General features: G+C 31.1%; 2 protein-coding genes across 6 annotated transcripts in view; one reads left to right on the top strand and one right to left on the bottom strand.

Moving 5' to 3' along the window:
• LOC131953269 (uncharacterized) overlaps positions 1-10,760 on the top strand; it is a 35,850-nt gene extending 25,090 nt beyond the window's left edge. For 4 of the 5 annotated variants that reach the window (XM_059316382.1, XM_059316383.1, XM_059316384.1 and 1 more), the window contains 6 exons: positions 3,209-3,323; positions 6,536-6,635; positions 6,848-6,921; positions 7,177-7,291; positions 7,629-7,675; positions 7,829-10,760. In XM_059316382.1, the coding sequence (XP_059172365.1) occupies positions 3,209-3,323; positions 6,536-6,635; positions 6,848-6,921; positions 7,177-7,291; positions 7,629-7,675; positions 7,829-7,905 (528 nt within the window). In that variant the 3' untranslated portion in view covers positions 7,906-10,760. Of the gene's footprint in view, positions 1-3,208; positions 3,324-4,434; positions 4,475-6,535; positions 6,636-6,847; positions 6,922-7,176; positions 7,292-7,628; positions 7,676-7,828 lie in introns of those variants that run through there. The other variant, XR_009388612.1, reaches the window with a different exon arrangement.
• A 462-nt stretch (positions 10,761-11,222) lies between these two features.
• Positions 11,223-16,186, bottom strand: LOC131953276 (UPF0193 protein EVG1 homolog). Its single transcript, XM_059316394.1, has 7 exons — positions 16,042-16,186; positions 15,205-15,267; positions 14,862-14,961; positions 14,618-14,706; positions 13,733-13,867; positions 12,122-12,222; positions 11,223-11,842 (listed from the first exon to the last, which is right to left on the bottom strand). Exons 1-7 carry the CDS (start codon positions 16,112-16,114, stop codon positions 11,750-11,752), a joined length of 654 nt encoding a protein of 217 aa, XP_059172377.1. The 5' UTR covers positions 16,115-16,186; the 3' UTR covers positions 11,223-11,749.
• Positions 16,187-16,813: the final 627 nt, after the last annotated feature.

The raw sequence follows: 16,813 nt of genomic DNA, 5'->3' as shown, positions 1-16,813 counted from the left end.
GTAATAGAAAAGTCACATCACATCTCAGCTATAGAACTACAGCAGCATCTGTTATAGTACACTCTATGATGCCACTAACACAATATTCCTCTTGTATAGAAAAGTCCACATCACATCTCAGCTATAGAGCTACAGCAGCATCTGTTATAGTACACTCTATGATGCCACTAACACAATATTCCTCTTGTATAGAAAAGTCCACATCACATCTCAGCTATAGAGCTACAGCAGCATCTGTTATAGTACACTCTATGATGCCACTAACACAATATTCCTCTTGTATAGAAAAGTCCACATCACATCTCAGCTATAGAGCTACAGCAGCATCTGTTATAGTACACTCTATGATGCCATTAACACAATATTCCTCTTGTATAGAAAAGTCCACATCACATCTCAGCTATAGAACTACAGCAGCTTCTGTTATAGTACACTCTATGATGCCATTAACACAATATTCCTCTTGTTGTAATAGAAAAGTCCACATCACATCTCAGCTATAGAACTACAGCAGCATCTGTTATAGTACACTCTATGATGCCATTAACACAATATTCCTCTTGTATAGAAAAGTCCACATCACATCTCAGCTATAGAACTACAGCAGCATCTGTTATAGTACACTCTATGATGCCATTAACACAATATTCCTCTTGTATAGAAAAGTCCACATCACATCTCAGCTATAGAACTACAGCAGCATCTGTTATAGTACACTCTATGATGCCATTAACACAATATTCCTCTTGTTGTAATAGAAAAGTCCACATCACATCTCAGCTATAGAACTACAGCAGCATCTGTTATAGTACACTCTATGATGCCATTAACACAATATTCCTCTTGTATAGAAAAGTCCACATCACATCTCAGCTATAGAACTACAGCAGCATCTGTTATAGTACACTCTATGATGCCATTAACACAATATTCCTCTTGTTGTAATAGAAAAGTCCACATCACATCTCAGCTATAGAACTACAGCAGCATCTGTTATAGTACACTCTATGATGCCACTAACACAATATTCCTCTTGTATAGAAAAGTCCACATCACATCTCAGCTATAGAGCTACAGCAGCATCTGTTATAGTACACTCTATGATGCCATTAACACAATATTCCTCTTGTATAGAAAAGTCCACATCACATCTCAGCTATAGAACTACAGCAGCTTCTGTTATAGTACACTCTATGATGCCATTAACACAATATTCCTCTTGTTGTAATAGAAAAGTCCACATCACATCTCAGCTATAGAACTACAGCAGCATCTGTTATAGTACACTCTATGATGCCATTAACACAATATTCCTCTTGTATAGAAAAGTCCACATCACATCTCAGCTATAGAACTACAGCAGCATCTGTTATAGTACACTCTATGATGCCATTAACACAATATTCCTCTTGTATAGAAAAGTCCACATCACATCTCAGCTATAGAACTACAGCAGCATCTGTTATAGTACACTCTATGATGCCATTAACACAATATTCCTCTTGTTGTAATAGAAAAGTCCACATCACATCTCAGCTATAGAACTACAGCAGCATCTGTTATAGTACACTCTATGATGCCATTAACACAATATTCCTCTTGTATAGAAAAGTCCACATCACATCTCAGCTATAGAACTACAGCAGCATCTGTTATAGTACACTCTATGATGCCATTAACACAATATTCCTCTTGTTGTAATAGAAAAGTCCACATCACATCTCAGCTATAGAACTACAGCAGCATCTGTTATAGTACACTCTATGATGCCATTAACACAATATTCCTCTTGTATAGAAAAGTCCACATCACATCTCAGCTATAGAACTACAGCAGCATCTGTTATAGTACACTCTATGATGCCACTAACACAATATTCCTCTTGTATAGAAAAGTCCACATCACATCTCAGCTATAGAACTACAGCAGCATCTGTTATAGTACACTCTATGATGCCACTAACACAATATTCCTCTTGTTGTAATAGAAAAGTCCACATCACATCTCAGCTATAGAACTACAGCAGCATCTGTTATAGTACACTCTATGATGCCACTAACACAATATTCCTCTTGTATAGAAAAGTCCACATCACATCTCAGCTATAGAACTACAGCAGCATCTGTTATAGTACACTCTATGATGCCACTAACACAATATTCCTCTTGTATAGAAAAGTCCACATCACATCTCAGCTATAGAGCTACAGCAGCATCTGTTATAGTACACTCTATGATGCCACTAACACAATATTCCTCTTGTATAGAAAAGTCCACATCACATCTCAGCTATAGAGCTACAGCAGCATCTGTTATAGTACACTCTATGATGCCATTAACACAATATTCCTCTTGTATAGAAAAGTCCACATCACATCTCAGCTATAGAGCTACAGCAGCATCTGTTATAGTACACTCTATGATGCCATTAACACAATATTCCTCTTGTATAGAAAAGTCCACATCACATCTCAGCTATAGAACTACAGCAGCATCTGTTATAGTACACTCTATGATGCCATTAACACAATATTCCTCTTGTATAGAAAAGTCCACATCACTTCTCAGCTATAGAACTACAGCAGCATCTGTTATAGTACACTCTATGATGCCATTAACACAATATTCCTCTTGTATAGAAAAGTCCACATCACATCTCAGCTATAGAGCTACAGCAGCATCTGTTATAGTACACTCTATGATGCCATTAACACAATATTCCTCTTGTTGTAATAGAAAAGTCCACATCACATCTCAGCTATAGAACTACAGCAGCATCTGTTATAGTACACTCTATGATGCCATTAACACAATATTCCTCTTGTATAGAAAAGTCCACATCACTTCTCAGCTATAGAACTACAGCAGCATCTGTTATAGTACACTCTATGATGCCATTAACACAATATTCCTCTTGTATAGAAAAGTCCACATCACTTCTCAGCTATAGAACTACAGCAGCATCTGTTATAGTACACTCTATGATGCCATTAACACAATATTCCTCTTGTTGTAATAGAAAAGTCCACATCACATCTCAGCTATAGAACTACAGCAGCATCTGTTATAGTACACTCTATGATGCCATTAACACAATATTCCTCTTGTATAGAAAAGTCCACATCACATCTCAGCTATAGAACTACAGCAGCATCTGTTATAGTACACTCTATGATGCCACTAACACAATATTCCTCTTGTTGTAATAGAAAAGTCCACATCACATCTCAGCTATAGAACTACAGCAGCAGCTGCTAGATATTGACAAGAAACTCAATGACCTTGAGTTGAGAGGACGTGACCTGGAAGACTCCATTCGACAAGGTCATTATTTTTTTCTTTATTTCCTGGTTGTAAATCATTTCTGTTTTCATCAAGTTTAAAGTTAACCCAAGTTTAACTGAGTTAATTTTCCTTGCATTTTTAAAATCGTTTTTGTTTGTGTTATTATAACTGAACATGCACTGACCTCTGTGTAAAATTATAGCTATATTATTAGACTCTTTCTCTCATGCACATCTTTTTGTATCTAAAGAAATTCTAGTCTAAGGAAAGAATTTAATATTATATTGGATTCTCTTTTTAGTAATCTCCAGGTATTATGTTGGAAATAACTGCTATAAGAGATTAAATTAATATTAATAGTTACCGTAGTCAAAATAGTCAAAGCATTTAAAATTTTATTTTTCCTGATGTTTTTACTTTTTAAACAACTTAAACATTTCTGATAAATATAGAAAATTTGCTACTAGCCATTAAACTGTAGCATATCACTATTAAACTGCACTAAATCCATGCAAGCATAAAAAACTATCAATATGTACTAATGTTTCAACAAATACTAGAGTATAACATTATACTCAACATTAATCATTTATATATTTGCATTTAATATGAGATAGTACTACTTAATTTGCCTATTTTCTTATATATAAAATGCACCCTGTATTGTATTATATTATAGTGTAGAAGAAAAGCCCAGTGCCCATTAATTTTTAATCACTCTTAATGGATTTTCATTCATGCCTTTGAGTATTTAAGGTGATTACATCACCAGAAATAAACCAATATATACCATATGACTACATAACATACCTCTTTGAATTTACTTAAAACAAAGTAAATTATAGTTTAAAAAAGATAGGAGAGTCATAAAAAATGTTTATTTGTCCAAAATATTTTCTAAAGCAATAGCACTTAATCAGTTTTTAATGCAGTGTTATAAAAAAGCTTTAATATCCATAGATGTTAATTAAATTTTATACGTAACATAAAACATTCTTAATAAATCATAAAAAATATATCTCAGTCTGCCAGATATTTAGAGTTCTTTTTAAAAAAAAAACCAACTGTTCTTTCAACTCATCTTTGCAACCTCCATGTACCTTAGCTTAACTAACCCAGAGTGTGTTTGACCATGATTCTAACATTTCAGATGGGAAAGCAGTCAGAAAGCAAACCATACACTTAAAAGGGTATATATACGTAACCATTTTATCAAAACATTTTTTTTTCTTGGACTCTAGTAGGCTGTTGTTTTAAATAAACTTTGTCACGTTTTTTGGCTCAGTCTGGATACCAAATCAGGAGATGCATGCATTTTTGTGTGTTGTGATTTTTAATAAGAAATTCACAGCATTGAATGTTATTGTCTTAGGCAATAGATTTTGTAGTGTCACAATTTTAACACTGTTGCAGCTTTGGTGAAGATTTTTTGCCAACAATTTAAAAACCTATCTTGCTTTGATAATGCTTCTATGTTAAAAGAATAAATTGTAGCCAGGAAAAACGATATATTTCGCTTTCTGATCAGTTTATCCTATTATTTTTTAATAGTAATTTTAAAAATTATCAACATTTTTAAAAATGAGCAAAATCTATTGTACTTTGCCTTTAATACTTTTAAACAGAATAAATATGTTTCATACAAAAACATCATTCATACTATACTTAAACTATCATACTGCATGCTAGTAAACTGTAAATGAATGTTTCTGAGTAGATGTAACTGAAATTGTGTTGACAAATTAATTTACTTGTTGCTTACCTCATTTCACACTTCTTACCTTCAGCAACTAGATGATCCTAACATATCTGCTACCTGTCTGTGAGGAATTAATGCTTAAGCTAAATTATTACATTTGTAAATAATGGTCAACTTAGTTGTAATACTAAGAAAATAAAACACATAGTCTACAGTATTTATATTGTATTGTAGCAAGTTTCCTGTAGTGTGATATGGTAGTTATTTATTTTGATTTAGTTTCGTTTAAGAAAGTTTATCATCAACTTACAACTGATCAACTGGAATAATGATTTAAAGATTCTACCCATCTTCCTATCTTCCTCTTCTCTGCTTGAAATAGTTATTTTTACTTCCCTTATTTCCATCAAAGATTCTCATCCTTCCCATTTCATTCCCTGATTACTCTCTTTCATTGAGCATTAACTTCTTTTAATGTTTGCCATTTTCATTTATTTATGTCCTTGATACTACAGAATGGATACTCTCAGCTTATCTTTAAAATGTTTTTCTACTGAGAAAAATATTTTAACTTCTCATTTAAAGAGATGGAAAGTTGGCTTTACAAAATGTAAAGTGCTTTATACTAAGCCTTGCTGGAAAAAATTAACTATTAAAAAGTGCATTGCTACAAACGCTTCTATTATTTTAAATTTTTCTTTGAGAAAAAGAATGATTGAGTTAATGTTTTGTTTTTGTATTTAAATAATAAAGAATATTGTTTAAAACAGTGGGGTTGGTGAATTCTTAGAATTATATTTTGTTTTACTTCATTGGGAATGTAGGAGATACTACTGCATATAAAAACACATAAAAATAACAATCTATATATTTTATGCATTAATTTTTATTATGTAATGATGCATTTTCATTATATTTTTAAAAATAAAATTGCGTTATATACTTTATTTTATTATTTAGTAACCTACTATTGAAACGTCTTTTTGTAAACATAACATTTTAACGCAGTGTTGTAATTCACTTTCTGTAATAAAATAATTCTAAAATAAAATTAATAAAGTATAAGTCTGTAGCTCATTCACATTTTGTATATTTCAGTATTTCTCATTAGTAAAAGTAAAATACATACTCAACAAAAATATTGAATATTCTTTTCCTTTAGGCAAAATATGTAACAAACTTCTCTGTTGATCTGTAAAAGTGGATATTCAATCACATTCTAATTTTTCACTTAATTTTTTTGTACACAGTCAGGTCACTTATTTTAAAGTGTTTTTCACATTTCAATTATTATTTTTTGCATTTTTACATCCTATTTTTATTTATTCAAGTACTTTTATCTTTGAAAGGTTAATTTGAAATTCAGCATATAAATAAAACAATTTTAAATAAATTTTACTGTAGATTCACTGTCAACTAGGAATCATCAAAACCATTTTAATAGTTTTCATTGACTTGTGAGTTCCACCTTCCACATCATAAATTTAAAAAATTATATTTTGATTCTTATAATTGTCCAAGTCTGAATTTTGTATTGTTTGACTACTTTCAGTCAACACATATGAGGAGGAGGATGAGCTGATGCTGGAGTGGTTTACGTTAGTCAGTGAGAAAAATGATCTGGTGAGAAAAGAGGCTGACCTGGTCTATATGTAAGTCTTTTCTTCTTTGTGGAAAACATTTTTAATTGTTAATATATGCTTGAACAGTCAGACATTTTTTTTTTCATGTTTGAATGTGTTAGTTTTTTCCATATACAATATGGCTTATTTGATTCTTTGTATCTAGATCTACATTTGTGGTAAATGTTTAGTTCTGTTTTAAATGTATTATCGAATGTCTCTTGCTTTTTTTTCTCGTACAGATCTAAAGAGCAGGAACTAGAAGATGACCAAGACCAAATTGAGTCCCAACTCCGCTACATTATGACCATACCAGGTGAATTGTACTTTTATTACATACATAAGGGCCATAACACTGGGAGTTAGGAAAACAAAGGCCTAATGTAGCTTGTAGGTAATAAATTTTATTAGGGTTTAGAGATGAACAAATTATTGAATAGTATAAAAAAAAAACTCGTCATGTCTAGTAATAGTTTACAATTTTTTTTTTTTCATGACCATATCGCAAATTTAAATTTGTAATTTTAATTAAACATGGTATTTGCATTTATCTCTAATTTAAACCTAATAGAGGAATCCAAATCTCCTGCTGAGAAGCAAGAGGAAGAATATTTAATCAAAAAGAAACTGGAACTTGTTGAGCAAAGAAATCGCATAGTTGACAGCATGGATGAAGATAGATTAAGGTGAGCACTGAAGCCATTTTAATCTGTTATGTTTATACTTGTAAATAATACATTTTGCAACAATTTTAAACTGCTAAGCTGTATTTTATGTTTTTTGTATTATTGTTTTAAATAAAATGCTATCAACATGCCTTATGTTATCATACTTTTAAAACTAATAAATTAAATTCCCAATAAATCTGTTATGTTACAAATGGTTTGTCTGTAGCAGTTCATTCATTAGCAAGCAAATATTTATTACCTATTTGATTATTTTAAATATTTGCTTGCCATGCCTATGTTCCCAAATCATAGGATTCAAAGTGTGTCTTTTCTCAGTAATTTTTATTTATTCCAGATATCAGGAAGAAGATAGACATTTAGCTGAAAAACTGAAGGGCAAAGGTAAGACATATAGCTAATTAAACAAAGCTTTTTCAATTATTTATTTTTCTAACAAGTTCTGTACAATCTCTTAATTGAAAATACCTGTTCATTTTTTTTACCATATTCAAGTTTACAAGTGTAGTTTAATTAACATCTTTTTATTCCTTTCAGGATTTTTAAAGAATCCAAGTGCCACTCTAATAGCCCAGAAAGGGAAGAAAGTAGCAAAGTCAAAATTTTACACATAACCCAGGCCCTGTGATACTGATCCTCTTTTTTTTTTTTTTTCGTGGACTGCAAATCCTTACAAGTTCATCTAATGTTGGCAATTGCAATGAGTTTTAAGCTTAAAAATATGGACTGGACTGCATTTATGCTGATGTAAATAAAAATAAAATGAAACAATATATGAACCAAATGAATTTCTGGCAACAACTTCAACACTTTATTGGAGGTTGGAAAAAATATCTGTACAAACTTTGTTTATATTAACCTGTGGTTTTTCTAGTCACTTGCCTGAATTGATTTAATGGAAACAGATTTTAAACCAATGTTGTGATTTTGTCCCTTATGGCTTCTCTGACTACCGTTACGCTGTTGTGTATGTTATAAATTTTAAATTCCTTGTCTTCAACATCCAGTGAAGAAAATTATTTTTAAACTCTTTTTTTTATTTTGTCTTGCAAATAACATTACCAATAGACCAGCTATTTTTTTAAAATTCCAAAATGGACCAGTTATTTTTGTGTTCCAAATACTTCATAACGCATGCTTCAACAAAGGTGCTTTACTTATTCCTTCTAAGCTACTCAGGCATGTAAAAAGACTTTAATAAAATAAACTATTTATACTATATATTACTCATACAAATCACCATAAATGCCTTTTATAATATGTAAATAAAATTCTTTTATACCACTAAACTATAGATATAAATTTTTTTTAGGGTGGACTTGTTTATTTATTAATCAGGTGTATATTTAAATTTAGGGTAGCCTACCAGTCACACCTGCTTATGGGTAAATTTAAAGCAATTTTTCTTAATATATAAACCTTTTTCCTTTTTTAAGAATTTTTTTTTTATTACAAAAAGTTAACGCTTTATAAACTTAATTTAAAATTTGGTTATCAAGACTTAGAGAATCCTAGGATTTAAAAGTTATTTTATTTCAAAGCTGTTAAAAAAATTATGTGTAGAATAGTTTGGATAGAATATTTCTAAAACTTTGGAATGATAAAATAAGGATCTATATTGTAGCATTTTTTGGTTGTGTTTTCTTAAAACTGAGCATAATCACATGGGCATCATTACTGCTTTATATTCTTCTTGATATTTTACATCTTGCTTGTTCAGAACAACCTACTGGTGCTTATTTTACTCATTTTTTAAAATTTTGCATTATATAGCAACTTGAATTAAAGTCATAAACAATGCATATGTGATACCATGTTTGAGCTAACACTGATACAGTAAACTGATTGTGATTGGTTAGAATCTATGTGTACAGCTTCCATTGGCTGAGAGATTAGCCTTAAACCCCATCCATAGATTTCATGACTCCTGATAAAGAAGCCAATATTTTATTTCTTTCTGTGTTACCTGTCCTTATGAGTATGTAACAGATGTTACTAACTATGTTAGAGAATTAACACATTTCCATATTTGGTTATCTTAGTACATACAAAATATTCTGCATTCCTAATTTATCAATCAATTGTGCCATACTCCCATTTATGAAAGTTCTAAACTTTTTAAACAGAAATATATATAACAAAGTTGCATTTCACTAATAAACTGCATGGTGCTATTTCATTTCTTATTTTGTATTTAAATATATTTTAGCCTTGCGCTAACACTAGGCATTTTAAACTGCCTTTGTAAATTGCGTTTGTTTTATACATGCAAAAATCATTATCAGCTAAATGAATTTGTCCATGCCCTAATGCACATTATTAAGTGTTTGATTATAGGGAAAATTGTTTTTCAATATTACACATTATTATAATCAAATTTTGATTGCTAACTCAAAGAAAAATTAATTTATGAACTTACTCATACAATTTAAAGCATCTAGTTTTTTTTTTATCTTGGTAACAGCTATGGAAACCAAACTGCTGTATAAGTATCACATATATCAGAATATTGTACTACAGCATAGACTTGACACTGCAACAGTTATATGGCGGTATTCATTCCATCATTATTTTATGGTCATGTTTCTTAATCATTGACTGTCATAAATAAATTTTTTATTTTTTAGTAATTGTAGCTCATTAAAAAAATAGTTTGATTCGGTGAAAATGCTTATGTGCTGAGGTCTTTTTGTAAACAGTTTCTAACAGAGCCCTCCATTTTTTTAAGCTTTCATACATTCCTTGCATTATTCTTTACTTAAAATGCATCTGCTTTCATAATTTGTTTGATAAAATCGTGTGCTAACTCTTTCACTCCATCCCTAAGCTGCTGTATAAACAGGTTGACATTTTAGAGTTATTTTTCTTGCTAGTGCAGTTTCACAGTTGAATTTTAGCTTTGTACATGATTAGGTGAACATGTTTTTTTTTTTGTTCTGGTTGCGTAGGTTGAAACCACCATTTATTTCAATAAGTCCATGCGCGAGATTTTAATTCAAAGAATACAAGACGAACTCATGAGTTGAGAGCCAGGCCATGAAAGAAAGTATCAAGTTAAAGATTGAGACACTTGGGTGCTTCATTACCAAAGTGTAATCATCTTTACAAAGTTGGAACTTTTCTTCATACAAAATATCACTTTAAATGTGTGGAGGATTGGCATGGCGTAGACTACTGGTACATTCATTGTATTTCACTGTAGGCTCTTTTTTAAAAAATAACCAGTGTACATCCCGATGTTGAAATATTTTTTAAGAAACTTAATATACTTAAGTTTTTCTAACATTTACTGCGCTAATAAGACAATATTTTTTTAAAGTATATTTTACTTTTTTGATTATCAGGTTTTCAGATATCAGGTTCTATTTAGTTTACCTGTAATTCTTTTAAAATAAGTTTAAAGAAACTTTTTAATGATTTTTTTTTTCGTGATGTTGGAAAAATTCTAAAATAAAAACAATGTTCTATTTGAAGTTGTGTTAATTATTTCATTTTTTTTTTTCTTAGATCACACCACATAAACAGTTAAATATATACAATGTGAAATCATTTTTATTTCAATTGCTGAGAGAGTAAGAGTAAGTAATAACACTGATTTAAGCTTTCTTCCTAGTAAAGAGGTTTACTACAACTGTCCCAGATTCTTCAAACATTTATATATTAAGGACAATGAAAAAAGAATTAATGTTGTCCAACAGTTGGTGGATTTTTATTAACATAAACTGATTGAGTTTGGCGAGCTCTGGTGAGTATAGAGGTGGCTGGACAATTGCAACCACACAAACCTAAGTATATCATGATATGTATGGTAGGTCAGACCTCTTGCTTGTCTGGTCTCAAAGGGTAGTTTTACAAACATTCTTGTCTTTAAAAACATAAGTATTCTAGATATAAAATGGTAAAGTTTAGAAAAACAAATACAGGCTGTTTGTTTATATCATTTGTTTATTGTGATGGCACAATGCTGGGCAAGTGAAAAAAAAAATTGAATGAAAGACCAGAGTTAACTTGTGTTCACATTTGCTAAAATGTTAAAAACTCAATCAGTGCGGGACTATTCTGCTCAGCACTCTGGATAACATGAGCTTATCTAATTCGAATATTAACATTAAACTGATAACTAAGTTTAAAGGGAGATAATTTACATTATATGCACAATGTTTATCTGTTCAAACCATTTTTTTTTCCAGTATTCAATATAATTATTTTTATTAAAGTCAAAATGGATTTATTATAAAATCAACTATTTTTCCTTTTAGAAAACTGTTTATTTTTAACATTTATAATAAAAATTATCAGATTGCAATTTAATTTTAATTTTTAATGAACCAGGAAATTTTTTTTCTTAGCAAAATATTTGTAAAAATAAATAGTAAAATGTTTATCAAAAAATCACAAAGCGCTTTAACTTGATTTGCAGGGTGACAAAAACACATCCAACAGAAAAACTAAGGAACATCAGGTTAATTGACTTTTCCTTTTATCATTTTCTATAGCTTTTTGCAGTCGTTCTGTTTGTTTTTTGTCGATTAAAACCATTTCTCTTATTTTCTGAAAATAAATGAAACAATTTCTTCAGCAACGGAACATGATAAAGAATCAGGGGTTTGATTACAACTAAAACAAAAACATGGTGGTTTACATCTTTCTAGATATTATTTGTCATTTGCGAAGTGTCTTGCCTATTCAAGCAAAAAGATTGAGTCTAAAAACATCACAATATTCCCCAACCATAAATAAGTTACTCTGCCAATCTGAAGCCATATAACAACACTTGTTGCAACATATTAAGCTATAAAGGAAAGGGATGTAAACACTGTTTCTCTTTACCTGTGATATTTCTGTAGCAATTATGGTCCTGTACTGGTCACCTTTACCCAAGGCTTCCATCTCTCTTAGAAACTCCTGTCTTTCTTGAATTTCATTTTGTACTAAAAGGAAAAATCAGAGACGAAACTTTTGTCTTTATTGAATTTCATTTTGTAGTAAAATTAAAACTTTAAAAAATTTCCTTCTGTAGTAAAATGAAAGCAGAAAAGGAAACAAAACACGAAATTTTTCTTTCAAAAACAGATTTCTAACAAGTAAGATACGATGTCAACTATGAATGTTTCCTTACACATTAACAACAATGAAATACAATTTTGTTTAGCTTTCATGGTTCTAGGAAATCCCTAGTTTGCCATAAGAAAGCTCATACTATCTTATGTGCCCATGGTATAATTAAAGTCACTGGTAAAGCCTCTCAGCATTTCTTCTTTCACTGGGATCTGCGCTGTTCATTTAGATTACAGTTAGCTCTAATTATTGCCAGTAATACAGTTAAGAGGCTCTGCCTTGTGGAGTGTGCCACTATTCATCAGCTTAAAGACTAAAGTTGCCATGAAAATTAGCTTGTTTGGAGAAATCAGAGCTATTGGCTTTTTGAGCCAGAATAAAATCAATAGTGGATGGCAGGGTAAGAAACTGTAAAGCTGGGATGTTGCAGTTGTCAAGCACAGAGCTAAGCTGATTATGGCTCTAAGTCAGGCACCTGAAGGGATAATGAGAATAGATCTGTAGCTAAGAACGAGGTTAATAACCAAGTGCAAAAGTTTTTATAGAACCATCTAAGGTTCAAGGTAATTGAAATATTTGAGATAGAGGAGGAAAAATACGTAGGAGTGGAGTGAATTGTTTTTTTTTTTAAAGTATCCTTTGCAGATAGATACCAACTTTTAAGACGAAATAATTTACAATTAATAAATACAATTTACAATTAATAAATAATTTAAAATTAAAGAATAATTTTAAAAAAACTTAAAATGGAAATATAACTCTTGGCACTTATTATAAAAATAATATTCCACTTTAGACAATTAATTAATTGTCTGTTTAGTTCTTAAATTGATTGCCTAGTTATAACAATTTCTGTATAGTACAATTAATAGGTATATAATACACACATTTTAAATCAAGGTAATTCATTTTAAAACCATGGAAAGCACAAGCATTGATTCACTGACCAGTAAAAGCTAATTTATTTTAGTATCATAGCATTAATCCACAACAGCAGTAAAAAAAACAGTTTACTTATTTTAGGACCACATAAGTACAAACATTAAACCATGACAACAGTAAAAATAAAAGTTTTCTTTCAAGAGAATAGTATGTACAATCATTAGCCCACAACACAACTAAAATAAATAAGTGAGCTAATTTTTGGACATAAGGATGCACAAAAATTAACCCACAAAAACTAGGAAAAAGTAAATTGATTTATTTTAGTACCATTGAATGTACAAGCATTAGCCCACAACATTAGTAAAAAACACCAGAGTGAACTATTTTTTGACCTTAGAATACACAAATATTAACCCAAATTCACAAGTAAATAGTAAGTTTATTTTAATACCTCAGGCTGTACAAGCATCAGCCCACAACAACAATATAAATACTCACATTCATCAAATCTGTCTGGTGGTGGAGGCAAGGGTTCTATTGGTTCAGTCAATCTTTTTGTTTTCCCTTTAGGTTTGTCTTCCCCAAATGCCATGATATTTGCCAGTCTCTCTTTCTCTCTTGTAGACCTGGTGACTGAGTAATCAAGTCAAATTTAATCTAATTCTAAATAATTTATTGTCAATAACATAAAAAAAAAACCTCTAACAGTGTGTAACAAGCACTAAATTTAATGTCTCATTCAACCAATATTTTCCCCATTAAACCAGATGATGCTCAGGTAAGATATGTGCAGTATACCTTTTTGTAAAGTAATGTTATGTTGTCATAAAGTAATGTTACGTTGTCATAATGTTATGTTGCCAGTATGCTGGTTTCACTTGAGTTAGTCCTTTGTGGCTCCTAGGAAGTAAAGGGCTGCAATTACACCTCTCCACCAGACTTGGTTGTGGGCCTCTTCTACTACCATTCTTCTCCATGATCTCTTAGGCTGGCCTACTTTCCCTCTTCCTTGGTGATTCCAGTCCATAGCTTTCTTTGTGATATTATCTTCGTCCCTTTTAAGGGTATGTTTATCATTTACAGGCTTTGATGTCCTGTTATTTTGTGTTTTGCCACAGGTCTTTATTTTTTATTTTTGTCTGGCCATCTTATTTTGAGGATCTGTGGTAACCATCTGTTTGTGAACTACTGTAGCCTGTCTGTATTTGTCTTCATGTTGCCAGTACGCAAACTAGTTTTTTGGTGAACTGAAGGTAATGAAATTCAAGACCTTCATGTCATTACACTCCATAGCCAACAAACAAAATTTTAGTAAACCTTCTGATAGTATACTCTACAGCTGACATATATATTTAACTACATGAGACACACAAAAAAACTTACTTCCTTTCAGAGAGGCCACATATTCAGGTTTTTCAAATGCCCCCATGGCTTCCATTGTGTTCTTTGACCTCAACCCACCTGAGTAAACTCTAAATGAAATAGAAGTCATAAAAATTGGTACTTTGTAAATATATTATCTAGAAATAAATCGTCCTTTGATTAAAATTACTGAACATTCACAAATAAAATTGATTTTTGCAACAAGAAATATGACCAGAAAAAAAGTATGTGCTCGAACACTTACTTTGGATTTAGAACTTTAGGTAAAGGTGCCAGTTTCTTAATTTTTCTATGATCTGATTTGGAAGATGTTGGTGCCACATAATCAGGCAAATTTTTTCCATCTAAAATAAACAATGTCAGATTGGTTCAATAAAAACGGATTACCACCATCTGATTATAGTTATAAATTAAAACCTAACATAAAAAGTTTTAGTTTCCCTTATAACTGACATCTATTAAGATACTACTACAATACATGTTCCAGTTTACCCCACTGGAGGGAAAAAGGTACTGCCTATCTAAAACAATTTGTTTTGCTGCTATTCTTCAATCCAAATTTTTTAACAACATAAGCTTTTGCTTACCTTTTAATGTTTGTTGTATTTTTCTTTGTTGAAAGTTTGTCAACTTAGATTCTCTCATCATCTCTAGAAATGTTGACAAAATAGAAACAGTGAGAATATAGGAGTTTTTCAATATGTCATTCAGAAAATTTCTTCATCACTTCAAATTTGGACACAAATTTTAAAAAGTATAACATTTTAAAACTATTTTAAAATTATTGTAAATTTGTGAATGACTTCATCTCGATATCAATGTATATTATCATCAATGTGTCCAGTTTGTGCCCAAAACACTTAGGGTAAATGAAGTAGAGTTAACCTGTTTTGATATCTTGACATAAAGTATTGTCAGCACTATGCTCAGCCACTTTTCCTTAACATGAGTAACAGGTAATCATTAGAATTAGATCGTCTTAGTCAACTCTGGTAATGATTGAGAGTATGTTTTTGGGAATAACACTAGGATTGAAGTCACAGTAAAGTTGAATAAAGTCAAGTGCATTGTATTTCTTGGAACAAGTTTTTATTTTTAATTATCAATTTTTATTATTGTATATGGGGCCTAACATGGACAAGACCTAAAGAACAAAATTTTTAAAAATAAGTTGATGAGTAGTAAAAATAAAGGTAGGCATAGGCCTATTCTTAGTTAATCTGATTGATTCTAGTAATCTAGTAGTATTCTTTATTTGGCCCTAGCTAGAGTCTAGATCGATATAATTTAACAGTAAAAAAAGAGTAGTCACACCTAAGTTTATAGTTTATAGTAGATTTTAAATCACTTACAAGATGTTGAGGTGAATAGTTAGACAAAAAATTTAAATTCTTAAACTTATAACATAAAACACAAAAATATACCTTTAAGCAAATCATGAGTTTGCTGACTATACGTAACTTGAGGAGCATTCCACAGACCTCCGTTGCCCGACATTTTGACGCTTTCTCCGCTGCTAAGGCGTCACTTCCGGTAGGGTAAGTAAAAACACTTTTGCCTTTTGAATTTTAAATTCGCATACTTATTTTTGTACTAAGCCTGTAAAATTGTAATTATAATACCTTTTCAATGCGTATTGAAATGAAAGACGGATTATGCAAAAAAAAAATTAAAAAATAAAATAAAAAAAACATTTAGTTTTTTTTCTAAATGAATTCATACGAAAGTAAAGAAATGTAGAATTTAATTCGATATAAGGCATTAAAAGGGGGTGGAATTTGAAAGTTCCTGGGGAGGTAAGCGGACAGCTGTAAAAGTACGCTATATTTCTGTATTATTTATATATATATAGTCACACACACACACACACACACACACATATATATATATATATATATATATATATATATATATATATATATATATATATATATATATATATATATATAACGCTAGTGGTAGTGTGTCAGTCAGTCATCGCTATAGATTTTGGGAGAGGGTGGACGTACTCTGTAGGGCACTGCCCCCCATTCCCCCCCCCCCCCCCACTTTTTTTTCCATTGCAGAGATGCTTGAAAGGGGTCGTCCATAAATGACGTCACACTCGTAGGGGGGATGGGGGTCCGTAATTTTGCGACGGTGTGTATTGAGGGGGAGGGGGGGGGGCTCAGATGGTGGGACGTCACTTTTTTTGCA

The sequence above is a fragment of the Physella acuta genome, unplaced genomic scaffold (assembly GCF_028476545.2).
Source record: "Physella acuta isolate Inbredline_101_S28 unplaced genomic scaffold, ASM2847654v3 ptg000915l, whole genome shotgun sequence".
In the NCBI taxonomy this organism is placed as follows: domain Eukaryota; kingdom Metazoa; phylum Mollusca; class Gastropoda; family Physidae; genus Physella; species Physella acuta.
This window is presented reverse-complemented; position numbering and strand designations above follow the sequence as displayed.

Excerpts from the sequence above, each read along its gene's own strand:
- LOC131953276 (XM_059316394.1), bottom strand. The coding sequence starts at position 16,114 with ATGTCGGGCAACGGAGGTCTGTGGAATGCTCCTCAAGTTACGTATAGT. Across the intron at positions 14,707-14,861 it reads CCTAAAGTTCTAAATCCAAA|AGTTTACTCAGGTGGGTTGA; the intron begins GTAAGTGTTCGA and ends TATTTCATTTAG. Across the intron at positions 13,868-14,617 it reads TGTGGCCTCTCTGAAAGGAA|TCACCAGGTCTACAAGAGAG; the intron begins GTAAGTTTTTTT and ends TTGATTACTCAG.